Genomic DNA, 14,025 nt, shown 5'->3' on the forward strand with positions numbered 1-14,025 from the left:
TTCCCTGTATCCCTCAATAAACATGCCTTCCTATGCACCCTTTATTGTCTGCCAAAGTCGCATTAAATGCACAGACCTGTGTGTGGGATGTTGCAGCATGTGGACAGCACGCAGCGCTGATGGCATGATCCAGACACGTGGTGCCTGGCAGCTCCTCGGCTCGCGCTGTTTAACCATCAGCCGCTTGTGTGATGTGCACATGTTTACATGGCTTGTCAGGAACGCACATATGCAACAATCCCTCTGGAGTGTCAGCTCATGAGCCGAGCCTTCTTGACGTTATGTGTCAGTTTGTCACTGCTAAGCAGACATGGCTCGGAAAGACTCCCTAGCGCGTGGGGAGCGGCAGCAGACAGAAGCTGTGGGTTGGGGTCCTTGTGCTCGAGGTGTTGGCTCCGCTGAGTCTCATTACCTGCGGTACACGTCGCAGACTGTATAATGCGCGCATGTGACGCAGAAGCCGCATCATGCTCTGGCCGTGTGTCTCCACATCACGTTATATTTCGTGTGTAGCTGTTTCCAGCCGCCGCACACACGCCAGCCTCACGTCACAAGCTTCCAGCTCACGCTACGTGCTAACTGGGTTTCCGTTCGCACATTGTCAGGGCTGTGATGTGCTTCAGTAAATTAGGGGTTAAACAATGTCTGGATAAAATACCCCAGCCCCTGTCACAGAGCGGAGCAGGACTACTGGGGGGGCCACGGGAGTCAGTCTGTAAAACATGATATATTCAGCCCTCCATATACGTGCCGAGCCACGCGTTACTGCCGGGCTATAGGCTCCTATCGCCTGTGTGGGACTTGTACACGGGGTAACACGGCTACTGGGCTATGGGGTTCTATGGGCCGCCCTCCGCCAGCGTCCCCATCCTGACCCGTCACTCATCTGCTGCCCTCCGCCAGCGTCCCCGTCCTGACCCGTCACTCATCTGCCGCCGTCCGCCAGCGTCCCCATCCTGACCCGTCACTCATCTGCTGCCCTCCGCCAGCGTCCCCATCCTGACCCGTCACTCATCTGCCGCCCTCCGCCAGCGTCCCCATCCTGACCCGTCACTCATCTGCCGCCGTCCGCCAGCGTCCCCGTCCTGACCCGTCACTCATCTGCCAGCGTCCCCGTCCTGACCCGTCACTCCTCATCTGCCGCCCTCCGCCAGCGTCCCCGTCCTGACCCGTCACTCATCTGCCGCCGTCCGCCAGCGTCCCCGTCCTGACCCGTCACTCCTCATCTGCCGCCGTCCGCCAGCGTCCCCATTCTGACCCGTCACTCATCTGCCGCCGTCCGCCAGCGTCCCCGTCCTGACCCGTCACTCATCTGCCGCCCTCCGCCAGCGTCCCCGTCCTGACCCGTCACTCCTCATCTGCCGCCCTCCGCCAGCGTCCCCGTCCTGACCCGTCACTCCTCATCTGCCGCCCTCCGCCAGCGTCCCCGTCCTGACCCGTCAATCCTCATCTGCCGCCCTCCGCCAGCGTCTCCGTCCTGACCCGTCACTCATCTGCCGCCCTCCGCCAGCGTCCCCGTCCTGACCCGTCACTCCTCATCTGCCGCCCTCCGCCAGCGTCCCCGTCCTGACCCGTCACTCATCTGCCGCCCTCCGCCAGCGTCCCCGTCCTGACCCGTCACTCATCTGCCGCCCTCCGCCAGCGTCCCCGTCCTGACCCGTCACTCCTCATCTGCCGCCCTCCGCCAGCGTCCCCGTCCTGACCCGTCACTCATCTGCCGCCGTCCGCCAGCGTCCCCGTCCTGACCCGTCACTCCTCATCTGCCGCCGTCCGCCAGCGTCCCCATTCTGACCCGTCACTCATCTGCCGCCGTCCGCCAGCGTCCCCGTCCTGACCCGTCACTCATCTGCCGCCCTCCGCCAGCGTCCCCGTCCTGACCCGTCACTCCTCATCTGCCGCCCTCCGCCAGCGTCCCCGTCCTGACCCGTCACTCCTCATCTGCCGCCCTCCGCCAGCGTCCCCGTCCTGACCCGTCAATCCTCATCTGCCGCCCTCCGCCAGCGTCTCCGTCCTGACCCGTCACTCATCTGCCGCCCTCCGCCAGCGTCCCCGTCCTGACCCGTCACTCCTCATCTGCCGCCCTCCGCCAGCGTCCCCGTCCTGACCCGTCACTCATCTGCCGCCCTCCGCCAGCGTCCCCGTCCTGACCCGTCACTCATCTGCCGCCCTCCGCCAGCGTCCCCGTCCTGACCCGTCACTCCTCATCTGCCGCCCTCCGCCAGCGTCCCCGTCCTGACCCGTCACTCATCTGCCGCCCTCCGCCAGCGTCCCCGTCACTCATCTGCCGCCGTCCGCCAGCGTCCCCGTCCTGACCCGTCACTCATCTGCCGCCCTCCGCCAGCGTCCCCGTCCTGACCCGTCACTCATTTGCCGCCCTCCGCCAGCGTCCCCGTCCTGACCCGTCACTCCTCATCTGCCGCCCTCCGCCAGCGTCCCCGTCCTGACCCGTCACTCCTCATCTGCCGCCCTCCGCCAGCGTCCCCGTCCTGATCCGTCAATCCTCATCTGCCGCCCTCCGCCAGCGTCTCCGTCCTGACCCGTCACTCATCTGCCGCCCTCCGCCAGCGTCCCCGTCCAGACCCGTCACTCATCTGCCGCCGTCCGCCAGCGTCCCCGTCCTGACCCGTCACTCCTCATCTGCCGCCCTCCGCCAGCGTCCCCGTCCTGACCCGTCACTCATCTGCCGCCCTCCGCCAGCGTCCCCGTCCAGACCCGTCACTCATCTGCTGCCGTCCGCCAGCGTCCCCGTCCTGACCCGTCACTCCTCATCTGCCGCCCTGCGCCAGTTTGCGAGCCGAGCTCCCCATACACCTCGACTACCTATGCCCCCTCTAGATTGTAAGATTGTGAGCCAATCCTTCTCACGGCTCTTTTTAGTTTTGCTTGTGTGAAATCATTCTGTTTGTTGTACTGAGAGTTGTGTGAGTTGTTGTCACGCTTGACATATTATTATGAGGGGATTTATGTGCTCTGCCCTTCCTGCCAGTACTTAACATGTCCCCGAAAACATGCCCGGAAAAAGGCGTGGCGTCACTGCAAGCCGCTTGGGGCGGGGCTTCTGACGCGATTTGTTTTGAAGACGGTTGTCAGGGAATGACCAATAAGAAGACAGTTTGTAAGCAGGTGTAGGAAACTATTACTGTGGTAACTGCGGGCAAACTGAGTGTACAGCTTCTGCTTATAGGAGGTAAAAGCGGTGTTACCGGGGCTCCGAGGTAATAATACTGTGCCCGGGTATTATGGGGCATGTGGGGTAATATTACTGTGCCCGGGTATTATGGGGCATGTGGGGTAATATTACTGTGCCCGGGTATTATGGGGCATGTGGGGTAATATTACTGTGCCCGGGTATTATGGGGCATGTGAGGTAATAATACTGTGCCTGGGTATTATGGGGCATGTGGGGTAATATTACTGTGCCCGGGTATTATGGGGCATGTGGGGTAATAATACTGTGCCTGGGTATTACAGAGCATGTGAGGTAATAATACTGTGCCAGGGTATTACAGGGCATGTGAGGTAATAATACTGTGCCAGGGTATTATGGGGCATGTGGGGTAATATTACTGTGCCCGGGTATTACGGGGCATGTGGGGTAATAATACTGTGCCTGGGTATTACAGAGCATGTGAGGTAATAATACTGTGCCAGGGTATTACGGAGCATGTGAGGTAATAATACTGTGCCAGGGTATTAAGGAGCATGTGAGGTAATAATACTGTGCCAGGGTATTAGGGGGCGTGTGAGGTAATAATACTGTGCCAGGGTATTACAGGGCATGTGAGGTAATAATACTGTGCCAGGGTATTACGGAGCATGTGAGGTAATAATACTGTGCCAGGGTATTACGGAGCATGTGAGGTAATAATACTGTGCCAGGGTATTACGGAGCATGTGAGGTAATAATAGTGTGCCAGGGTATTATGGGGCATGTGGGGTAATAATACTGTGCTTGGGTATTACGGAGCATGTGGGGTAATAATACTGTGCCAAGGTATTACAGGGCATGGGAGGTAATAATACTGTGACAGGGTATTACAGGGAGTGTGGGGTAATAATACTGTGTTGGGGGGGGTAACCGGGGGGGGTAATGATGGTAATACTGTGTCGGGGGGGGTAACCGGGGGGGCTTATGATGGTAATACTGTGTCGGGGGGGTAACCTGGGGGGTAATGATGGTAATACTGTGTCGGGGGGGTAACGTGGGGGTTAATGATGGTCATACTGTGTCTGGGTGTAACCGGGGTGAGTAATGATGGTAATACTGTGTCGGAGGGGGGGGGTAATGATGTTAAAATTGTGTCAGGGGCTACCGGGGTGAGGGGTAATGATGGTAATACTGTGTCGGGGGGTTAATGGGGGGGTAATGATGGTAATACTTTGTCGGGGTGGGGGGTACTGATGACGCAATGATTATATTGGGTGTAGTTGTGGTAACGATGCGGTGACACCACCTTTTTAAATCCCCGCCAGTGCAAAGATCTGCTAACCGTCCTCCGCCGGACGCCCGTCTCCCCTGGCAGCGGCTGGGGGGTTGGACCCCCTCTGGGGCAGGATCCGGGTATCTTCCCGCTTCAGTCCGGCAGCATTATGGCGACCTCTGGAGCAACAAAAACGGCTTGGAAGTTGCGTGAGTCCTGTGATTGGCCAGGGTTATGCGATAAAATTACTCTTATAACCACGGCAACCAATTAAACTCCCCAGTCAGCAGAAACCTCTCACTGGTTGCTATGCTGATAAGGGCACTAAATTCAGTGTAGATGTAGCCCTTGGCGTGTGCGTTTGTGGCGTGTCCTGGGATCTGTGTATAGATGTAGCCCTTGGCGTGTGCGTTTGTGGCGTGTCCTGGGATCTGTGTGTAGATGTAGCCCTTGGCGTGTGCGTTTGTGGCGTGTCCTGGGATCTGTGTGTAGATGTAGCCCTTGGTGTGTGCGTTTGTGGCGTGTCCTGGGATCTGTGTGTAGATGTAGCCTTTGGCGTGTGCGTTTGTGGCGTGTCCTGGGATCTGTGTGTAGATGTAGCCTTTGGCGTGTGCGTTTGTGGCGTGTCCCGGGATCTGTGTGTAGATGTAGCCTTTGGCGTGTGCGTTTGTGGCGTGTCCTTGGTTCTGTGCGTAGATGTAGCCCGTGGCGTGTGTGCTCGTGGCATGTCCTTTCTTTCTCTATCACGCTTCTCTATCATGCAGAAGAGATCGCCGCGCACGCCAGCAATGTGTGCGCCTTGGCTTTGGGGAAAAGTTCTGGTCGCCTGATGGCAACAGGCGGAGAGGATTGCCGTGTCAACCTGTGGTCAGTTAACAAGCCCAACTGCATCATGGTGAGTACCCCCCAGGTGACGTGTCTCCTCCACACACACACACATGTCTCCTCCACACACACACACACACGTGACGTGTCTCCTCCACACACACACACACACACACACACACACACGTGACGTGTCTCCTCCACACACACACACACACACACACACGTGACGTGTCTCCTCCACACACACACACACACACACACACACACACGTGACGTGTCTCCTCCACACACACACACACACACACACACACACGTGACGTGTCTCCTCCACACACACATGTGACATGTCTCCAGAGCAGTAATCCGCAGAACTCTGCTCTCCTTACCGCAGAGTCTCACGGGACACACGTCTCCGGTGGAAAGCGTGCGCTTCAATACCAACGAAGAGCTGCTGGTGGCCGGCTCACAGTCCGGGTCTCTGCGCGTCTGGGACTTAGAGGCTGCTAAGAGTAAGTCAAGCCCGGTGTCGCTTTATTTCTTGACATGTTTGTGATGTGTGTGTCCGTGGCATGTGGTGTTTGGTTCTCTGCCCCGTGTGTCTCATGGAGTCGTCTCTGTGGCATCCGTGGTGTTTGGTTCTCTCCCTGGGTGTCTTGCGGAGTAGTGTCCGTGGCATCTGCCCCGGGGGTCTCGTGGGGTAGTATTGTTGGCATGTGCCCCCTGGAGTCATCTCGTTGGCATGTGCCCCGCGTGTCTCGTGGAGTGTTCTCCTTGGCACGTGGTGTTACTGGATTGTTCCGGTGGGAGGAAGCGTTAACCTGTAATTAGAAGTCCCCCCTATTCCTTTCAGTTCTCAGGACGTTGATGGGACACAAAGCAAACGTGTGCAGCCTGGATTTCCACCCCTACGGGGAGTTTGTGGCCTCGGGATCCATGGACACAAACATAAAGGTAATGGCCTGGCTTTCCGTGGGGTGTGGGGGGGCCCGCGGCATGCTGGCCGTGTCCTGCGTGGGTTTTCTGCTGCGTGGAAGGTTTGTACTGGGCAGGAAGCTCTTGTGGGATACAGCAGAGTGAGCAGTGCGCTTAGAAATGGCTTCCCCGCGCTGCTTGCTGGAAAAATCCATGCACACTCTTATGTATAACGTGTTTGCGTGTGCGTAATCTCTGGAAACGTGTCACACTTTCCACTAAGCTCTCAAACCGCAGCTACCCGCCACATCAGCTACCGGGAAACCACACGTGGTACAGTGCTAAGCGCATTGTCTCCGGTCACAAGCCTTCAGCTCAATGCAAATGCTTTCTGGTTATCAATGCTGCTTTTTGCATTGTTTGCCTCGTCTGAACGTGTCTGATCTCACCGCAAACGTTACGGGGTAATATCGGGTCAACGCGCCCGTGGTCTAATAATAATAATAATAATAATAATAATAATTTTGCGCAGCTTTACCGGTAATATCGGGTCAAAGCGCCGTGGTCTAATAATAATAATAATAGTATTCCTCTGCTTTACCGGTAATATCGGATAAATGCGCCCATGGCCTTATAATAATAATAATAATAATAATAATAATAATTAATAATATTCCTCTGCTTTACCGGTAATATCGGATAAATGCGCCGGTGGCCTTATAATAATAATAATAATAATATTAATAATAACCCACGGTTCCTGGAAGCGAACTCTGCAGTTGCCGACTGGAGCGCAGTAAGGTGGTTGCATTCTCGGGTTTATTTTTTTAAGCTCCTGCTCTTTTCTTTTTTCTTTTTTTTCTTTCAGCTGTGGGACGTGAGAAGGAAAGGCTGTGTGTTTCGCTATAAGGTTGGTTCTGTGCTGATGCGTGGAGAGTCGGCAGCGCAGGTCCGTGGCATCCACGTGTCGGTGATAGCACGCCGTCTCATTGTATGACTTGTTCCCAGGGTCACACTGAGGCTGTCCGCTGTCTCCGCTTCAGTCCTGATGGGAAATGGTTGGCATCTTCTGCAGACGATCACTCTGTTAAGGTAAGCGCCTTCTGGGGCCGGCGTGAGTGTAGCTGAAAACGCTCGGTGTCGTCATGTGTCATCCTAGGGGGTCGGACAGAGATAAGTCACCGTTCGGGCCGTTTCCTTGACGTTCGGGTTGCACTTGTCGTGGGGCTGAAATGCTTCTGGCTGTTACGGCGCGTATTGTGCATTTACAGCTCTGGGACCTGACGGCTGGGAAGCTGATGGCTGAGTTCAGCTCACACACGGGACCCGTGCATGTAGTGGAATTTCACCCAAATGAGTACCTGTTGGCGTCAGGGAGTGCGGACAGGTAAGAGAGGCCGGTGGAGTCTGGGGGTGTTTGTAAGGAGGGGAACGGCAACCCCTAAAGCATTTGTTTATGTCTCTGAAGGACTGTTCGTTTCTGGGACCTGGAGAAGTTTCAGCTCGTCGGCTGTACGGAGGGGGAGACTGTACCGGTCAGGTAACACGGTCTATTCACTAAACTGAAGCGTTCCGAAGCATTCTATGTTATACAGAGCCCGCCCAGGATGCGGAGTCAGCTCTGCTCCCCTCGCGGCTTTCTGCGCTGCCCGGGGCCCGGCTCCCCTCGCGGCGACCCGTACATATAGTAAGAAGGCCCAGGCCCTGTATAGGTTCATGTGCCGGAGGTGCCCAAACCGGGTCTGTCCGTCTTCTTCCTCTTGATCAATCACGTTGGTTGGGTGCCGGCTCTCAGCATGTTTTCTGGATGCTCCCTGCAGGGCCGTTCTGTTCAGCAGCGATGGTGGCTGCCTGTTCTGCGGGGGCCGGGACTCTCTCCGAGTTTACGGATGGGAACCAGAACGCTGCTTTGATACGGTTCCGGTGGGATGGGGCAAGGTTTCCGACCTTGCGATCTGCAATAATCAGCTGGTAAGTGGTTTCCCTGGCTCTGCCTGTTGGCGGCTTGTGCCGGGTAATTGTGGGGGACGGTGGCTCTGCCTGTTGGCGGCTTGTGCCGGGTAATTGTGGGGGACGGTGGCTCTGGCTGTTGGCGGCTTGTGCCGGGTAATTGTGGGGGACGGTGGCTCTGCCTGTTGGCGGCTTGTGCCGGGTAATTGTGAGGGACGGTGGCTCTGCCTGTTGGCGGCTTGTGCCGGGTAATTGTGGGGGACGGTGGCTCTGGCTGTTGGCGGCTTGTGCCGGGTAATTGTGGGGGACGGTGGCTCTGGCTGTTGGCGGCTTGTGCCGGGTAATTGTGGGGGACGGTGGCTCTGCCTGTTGGCGGCTTGTGCCGGGTAATTGTGGGGGACGGTGGCTCTGGCTGTTGGCGGCTTGTGCCGGGTAATTGTGGGGGACGGTGGCTCTGGCTGTTGGCGGCTTGTGCCGGGTAATTGTGGGGGACGGTGGCTCTGGCTGTTGGCGGCTTGTGCCGGGTAATTGTGGGGGACGGTGGGGTTGTTTAGCGGCTGCTGAGGACGTGCCGTTGGTGCTGGATGCTAAATGCTGTAGGTGAAACGTGAAGCTTATTTTATCTGTTTTGTGGATGATTGCAGATCGGGGTCTCCACCACACAGTCCAATGTCTCCTCCTTTGTGGTGGACTTAACCCGGGTTAAGGTGACTGGTGCCGCACCACAGAGTCCCCACTCACCGGCAATTCCCATCAGCCAAACCACCCCCACCGGATCCTCTCTGAGACGCATCTACGAGCGTCCATCCACGGCATGCAGCAAACCGCAGAGGTATGGAAGCAGAAGCCCGTCTGTCTCCTGCCGCCATCGCAAAGAGACTGTCGGGAACCCTGCCACTAACCTTCTCCTCCTTTCCTGCAGGGTCAGTCCTACCAGCGACGAGGAGGAGAAGGAATCCAGAGCTGAGATCCAGAATCCCGAGGTTTATAAAGAGATCTTCCAGCCAAGGAATGCGATCTGTGAGTGTGGAGCTCTCTTCCATGCTGTAGTGCCTGCGCGCCTCGCTCTCCTCTTCATCTTCTTTCTCGTCCACAGCTCGCACACCGCCCCGGAACAGCGAACCCTTCCCTGCTCCGCCGGAGGATGGTGAGTCGGCCTCCAGCTCCATGTCTCTTTGGCGTTCGTTATAAGGACGCTCGTTCTTTATTTTACACCTCAGAACGTCAGAACCTTCTATATGAAGAAGACAAAATTCATCTCTATTCAGAATAATAAAACAATTATATTTACCACCACTTGTTGCTGCGGACCAACCGGTCCTTGCAGAAATTAATCCAGGTTCAGCGGCAAGAAATTAAGTGGAAAGAAATAAAACTTTCTAAAAGTTATATAGGTTAGAACTCAAAGTAACTGTAAGAGTAAAATTATGGTGTCAGGGTCTTAAGATTCCAAATCTCTGGGGTAAATTTAAATGAGTCCGTCAGGGTCTGTCCTTTTTCAGGGTGCCTTTGTTTCAGGGTGAGTCTTTTTTTTTTTTTTTTTTTTTTTTTTTTTTTTTTTAGGTGAGTCCCTAATTATTAAAGACATAAGCTTTTAAAGACCGGGCTTATTATCATAGCCTCCACCTCTTGTTTGGAATTCTCCAATCATAACGGTGGGTTTTACCCATTATAATTAGGACTTCTACTCATATTTACACCGTTGTAATTTCTTAATTTACCTGCGAGAGACGCTCTGGTCTAAGAAATAACTTAAGACCGTTACATATGTGTTAGGAATTTATCCTTGGTCACCTTATCTTTAGATGTTACCTCCTAGATAGTAAATGAGGTCTCTGTAGTCGCCCATATCTCCAGACGTTGCCTCCTAGGTAGTAAATTAGGTTTTGGGGGTCTTACGACGTATCCCCCATTCCAATTTACATTCCTAAGGATATGTAGTGTCTACTCCTTAACTTTCTCATGGAAGATAACGTTAATTGGATCATATATACTGAAACATCTATATACATGAATACTTCTTTGTTCTCAATTATAGAGGGAACAAGGGCAAAAAGAAATAATGATTATATGATTAAGTAAAATAAAATGGCTCTGACTCCATTTTGTGTTCATGTAACATACATATATAGAATACATGTTTTCCATCATAAAATATCTGACAGACCTCTGACCTTTAACCTCATGTTCTGCAGAAACTCTCGATGTGAAGGAGCCGCTGGTCCCAACTCAGGACATAGTGACTCCAGCCCCAAGCAACAAAAGGAATGTACGTAGCACATACATAGATCGTCATGTGTGGTACACGGACACTGAACGGAACACCAGACTAACCGGTATCGGGGTCTCCGCACACGGGCACCAGGGTCTGAGTTAATGTGAGGAGACCCTGAGGTGTCCCGATGCCTTGAGAACCTCTGCAATATGTTCTGTGGGTCTGGAGAATCGTTACTTACAGTTTTGGCTTTTTTTTTACCTTTTTGCCTTAGTTTGAACAGCTGCCGAGGCCACCGGTAGCTGCATCCACACCCATTGTGTGTCAGACCCCATCTGCGCCTACGAGCACCCCCCCGGTTATCTCTGCGGCCCGCAACGAACCCATCGGTCTGAAGGCCGCCGACTTCTTGCCCGTGAGTGCGCTGCCCTCCGGGGCCCCGGTGAACGGGCTCTTGCCGTGCATTCGACGCGTGGCTCCTTTTCTGCGGTGCCGGAATCTGTTTGCTGTAATCATCTGGCACCGTGGATATGACGGCTTCTCTCCCTTACATCCCGTCGCAGGCTGTGAAGGGCTCGTCGCCGGCAGAAGTGGTGGATGAAGAAGCTGTATGTCAGATTCGGAAAGGCCACGGCACCATGTGTATGGTTCTGACCAGCCGAATGCGGAACCTGGACACCGTGAGAGCCGTGTGGAGTACCGGAGACATGAAGGTAGGACTGCGCAGACGGGGAGCCCTCTGACGGGGCTGTGCAGTGGGATGACAGCGGGGCTCTCCTGTCCCGGTGGTAATGTATGCCGTTCTCCTGCCCTGTATCCGCTCCGGAAGCCTCTTGCTGTTTGCTTTGGGTCACAGATGAGGCGCCGTCAGCCTGAGATTGGCTTCCGCTTGGAAGAAGCATTTCAGTGGATGTTTGTAACAGACTGTCCTGTGCGCAGCCCCCGGGCTCTGGAGATAAGCAGGCCAGGGGGCTATAACCCTAATACTTTCATTTCAGACATCTATGGACTCTGCCGTGGCTATTAACGACCTGTCCGTGGTGGTAGATCTTCTGAACATCATCAACCAGAAAGCGTGAGTCCCTGTTTACTGCCGCTGGGGTCTGTTCCTTTAGCCCCTTGACATCCCTACATGTTATATATCCATGCGTTGGAGACCCCACGGGCTTTCATATGTGACTTGCCATGTATGATGCGTAGGTATATCAAGACAAGATCTCCCCAGTCTCCTCACCCAGTGAGCTATACATTATACGGGGCCGGCTCAGCCCTTCTTGCAGGAGGAAGCGACCAATGAAGTGAGGGAGCTGAACCCACAGCTCTTACAAGCTTAGTGAATTAGCCCCCCGGTGTCACGCTGTCCTTGTGCCCGCAGGTCCCTCTGGAAGCTGGATCTCTGCTTAGCCGTCCTGCCTCAGATCGAGAAGCTGCTTCAGAGCAAGTACGAGAGGTGAGAGATGGCCTAAAACCGCCGCTCGCGTGTTTACATGTTTGAGGTAGTGCCGCCGAGCGTCTCTGCTCCCTGTAGGCGAGTGACCTTACTGAGTGCCTAAAGTGCCCAGCGTATGGAAATTCCTGGGTGCTCCTTTCAGAGGCTGCCCCTCTGCGCGTGTTAATGGCCGTGTTGTGTGCCTCTCCTAGCTACGTGCAGACCGGGTGCCTGTCGCTTAAGCTGATTCTGCAGAGGTTTTTGCCGCTGATCACCGATACGTTGGCCGCCCCTCCCCCCGTTGGTGTGGATATATCACGCGAGGAGAGGTTAGTGTTGTGTCACCTCCTGCTGTGCCGACCCCAAATATAAATATATATATATATATCCCCCCCGTACTCCTCTGCTCGCTGTCTCCCCGCAGGATCGCCAAGTGTAAGATGTGCTACAAGCAGCTTCGCACGCTCAGCCAGCTGGTGAAGAGCAGAACGTCGCAGGTCGGCCGCTATGGAAGTGCCTTCCGGGAGCTGCAGCTGCTCCTGTCTGCCTTGGAATAGTCCGGGTCTCCTCCGAGCGCCGCTCTGGGACTCTGACCAAGGCCATGACACCTGTTTTCAAGGTATGAACCTGCAGGAGGGGTGTGCACAGGCCATGTCTTCAAAGCCCCTGTAGAGATCAAAAGCTGCTGCTTAACCTGCTCCATGCCAAAACCTGCGTATGGTGTAACGGGATCGTCTCTTGTGGAAGCTGTTTACGGTGTAATTTATAGTTCCATTTCATTAAAGGAAAGTGTCATTTTTAACGTGTGTGATTGACTGCGGGGCCGGTTCTGTCCCGGGGCTCCTCGCCGTCCCTTATACCCCCAGCCTAGAGCATTGTGATCTCTGCGTGTTAATACAGGAGTCCGGAGGCAGTTCCCGGGAGTCCAAACGTCGCTGCTGGTTCGTGGGTTGCATACAGGGCCGGGCTGGTCGTGAGGCCGGCCATCCAATTATGCCTGTGGCCGCTGCCAAAACAGCCTCTGGGGGTAAAAGGCTAGTGCTGTTTGATGGGCAGATCTCCTTTTACCCGTTAAGACGTTGATTGGCAGATGTAATGCCAGACTCCGAGGAGGGGGAGGGGAGACGCTTTAGTGTAAATATGAAGGGGGGGGGGTATGGAAACAATGCTGTCCTTTATGTCCAGCCAGGCAATGGCGTAACGGTTCGGCGCACAACCTACCATAGTCTGTCGCTGGCTCTAATCCCATGACTCTTGTATTCATCTGTGTAAAGCATACATACATACATACATACAGTACACCAACACACACGGGTCATACGTCCAGGCGAGGCAGAGAGCCCGGGTGGCTGGTTAAGGAGTGAGTGTAAGTGTGCGGTAGAGGAGTGCGCTTGGATTCGTAAGGTTGTTTTTGTTTTTTTTTTTTTGTGTTTTTTTTACCAAATTTGTCTATTTGTTGATTTCTGACAACAAAGAAATGAACAAATGACAAAAGCCCTGACGTTTTGTTAAGTTTGTTTGTTTGTCTCATTTTGTTCAAGACGGGAGCAAAAAACCAATTCTGCGATTAACCGCTGAAACGCTATACTAAAACCTGAACTTTAACATCTCAACCAGAACAGGAAGGCTGTTCCCCATCACCACCACCCCCTCTGTCACATACGTCTTCCGCATATTAAGTAAAAAAAAAAGTTAAAATCCCAGAAGCTACTTCTGCTGGGGGGCTGTTACATGTACCCCCCCCCCTTCTCATCAAAGTAAATCTTCCTCACATTAAGTAAAATGCTCTATCCAAACCACTTTATTGGGGAGGTGGAAGCTTAGACTGCTCCCACAGCAGTAGCGCAGATATTTCACGGCTAGTAGTCGGAGGGGCACAGAACCTCTAGGATGCTTTTATTTAATGTCGGGATGATCTGGGTACTGAGAGGCTGTCAATCCGACCCTCCATGTTCACCTAATCTGTGTGCTCCCAGGAGCCTGGACTCCTTGTCTTGTCAGGGGCTTATGATGCATGCCTGCTCCTGATTCCCCTGGGCACGCTCTTACCCCCCTCGCCCGATCATTATGCTTCATGGCCGTGTTTGTCGGTTCCATGGATCCCGATTACCACGCTGATGCTGCCTACCTGGTTACAGCTCCCCGCTTGCCTAATGCCCAGCTCCAGTCCTCCCACCTCAGCCTGTTGCTCACCGCCGGCTCCAGCGACCCCGTTGCCTGCCTGCTCTACCCTTAGCCGATACCCAGACTGACTGCTTCTCCCAGTTGTG

The 14,025-nt window shown here is 54.5% G+C and overlaps 1 protein-coding gene across 1 annotated transcript; it reads left to right on the top strand.

Annotated features, from left to right (window-relative positions):
* Positions 1-4,590: 4,590 nt before the first annotated feature.
* On the top strand, positions 4,591-12,312 carry LOC149299367 (katanin p80 WD40 repeat-containing subunit B1-like). The gene is made up of 18 exons (XM_089486463.1): positions 4,591-4,630; positions 5,186-5,316; positions 5,641-5,758; positions 6,100-6,200; positions 7,030-7,071; positions 7,170-7,253; positions 7,433-7,548; positions 7,630-7,701; positions 7,982-8,132; positions 8,756-9,131; positions 9,208-9,258; positions 10,307-10,380; positions 10,601-10,741; positions 10,890-11,039; positions 11,325-11,401; positions 11,702-11,776; positions 11,968-12,084; positions 12,180-12,312. Exons 1-18 carry the CDS (start codon positions 4,591-4,593, stop codon positions 12,310-12,312), a joined length of 2,049 nt encoding a protein of 682 aa, XP_089342589.1.
* The last annotated feature ends 1,713 nt before the right edge of the window (positions 12,313-14,025 follow it).

This window comes from Sceloporus occidentalis, unplaced genomic scaffold, assembly GCF_023333645.1.
Source record: "Sceloporus occidentalis isolate IW3139 unplaced genomic scaffold, rSceOcc1.0.p SCAF_29, whole genome shotgun sequence".
Classification (NCBI taxonomy): Eukaryota; Metazoa; Chordata; class Lepidosauria; order Squamata; family Phrynosomatidae; genus Sceloporus; species Sceloporus occidentalis.

Excerpts from the sequence above, each read along its gene's own strand:
- LOC149299367 (XM_089486463.1), top strand. The coding sequence starts at position 4,591 with ATGGCGACCTCTGGAGCAACAAAAACGGCTTGGAAGTTGC. Across the intron at positions 8,133-8,755 it reads CGATCTGCAATAATCAGCTG|ATCGGGGTCTCCACCACACA; the intron begins GTAAGTGGTTTC and ends GGATGATTGCAG. Across the intron at positions 10,381-10,600 it reads CCCCAAGCAACAAAAGGAAT|TTTGAACAGCTGCCGAGGCC; the intron begins GTACGTAGCACA and ends TTTTTGCCTTAG.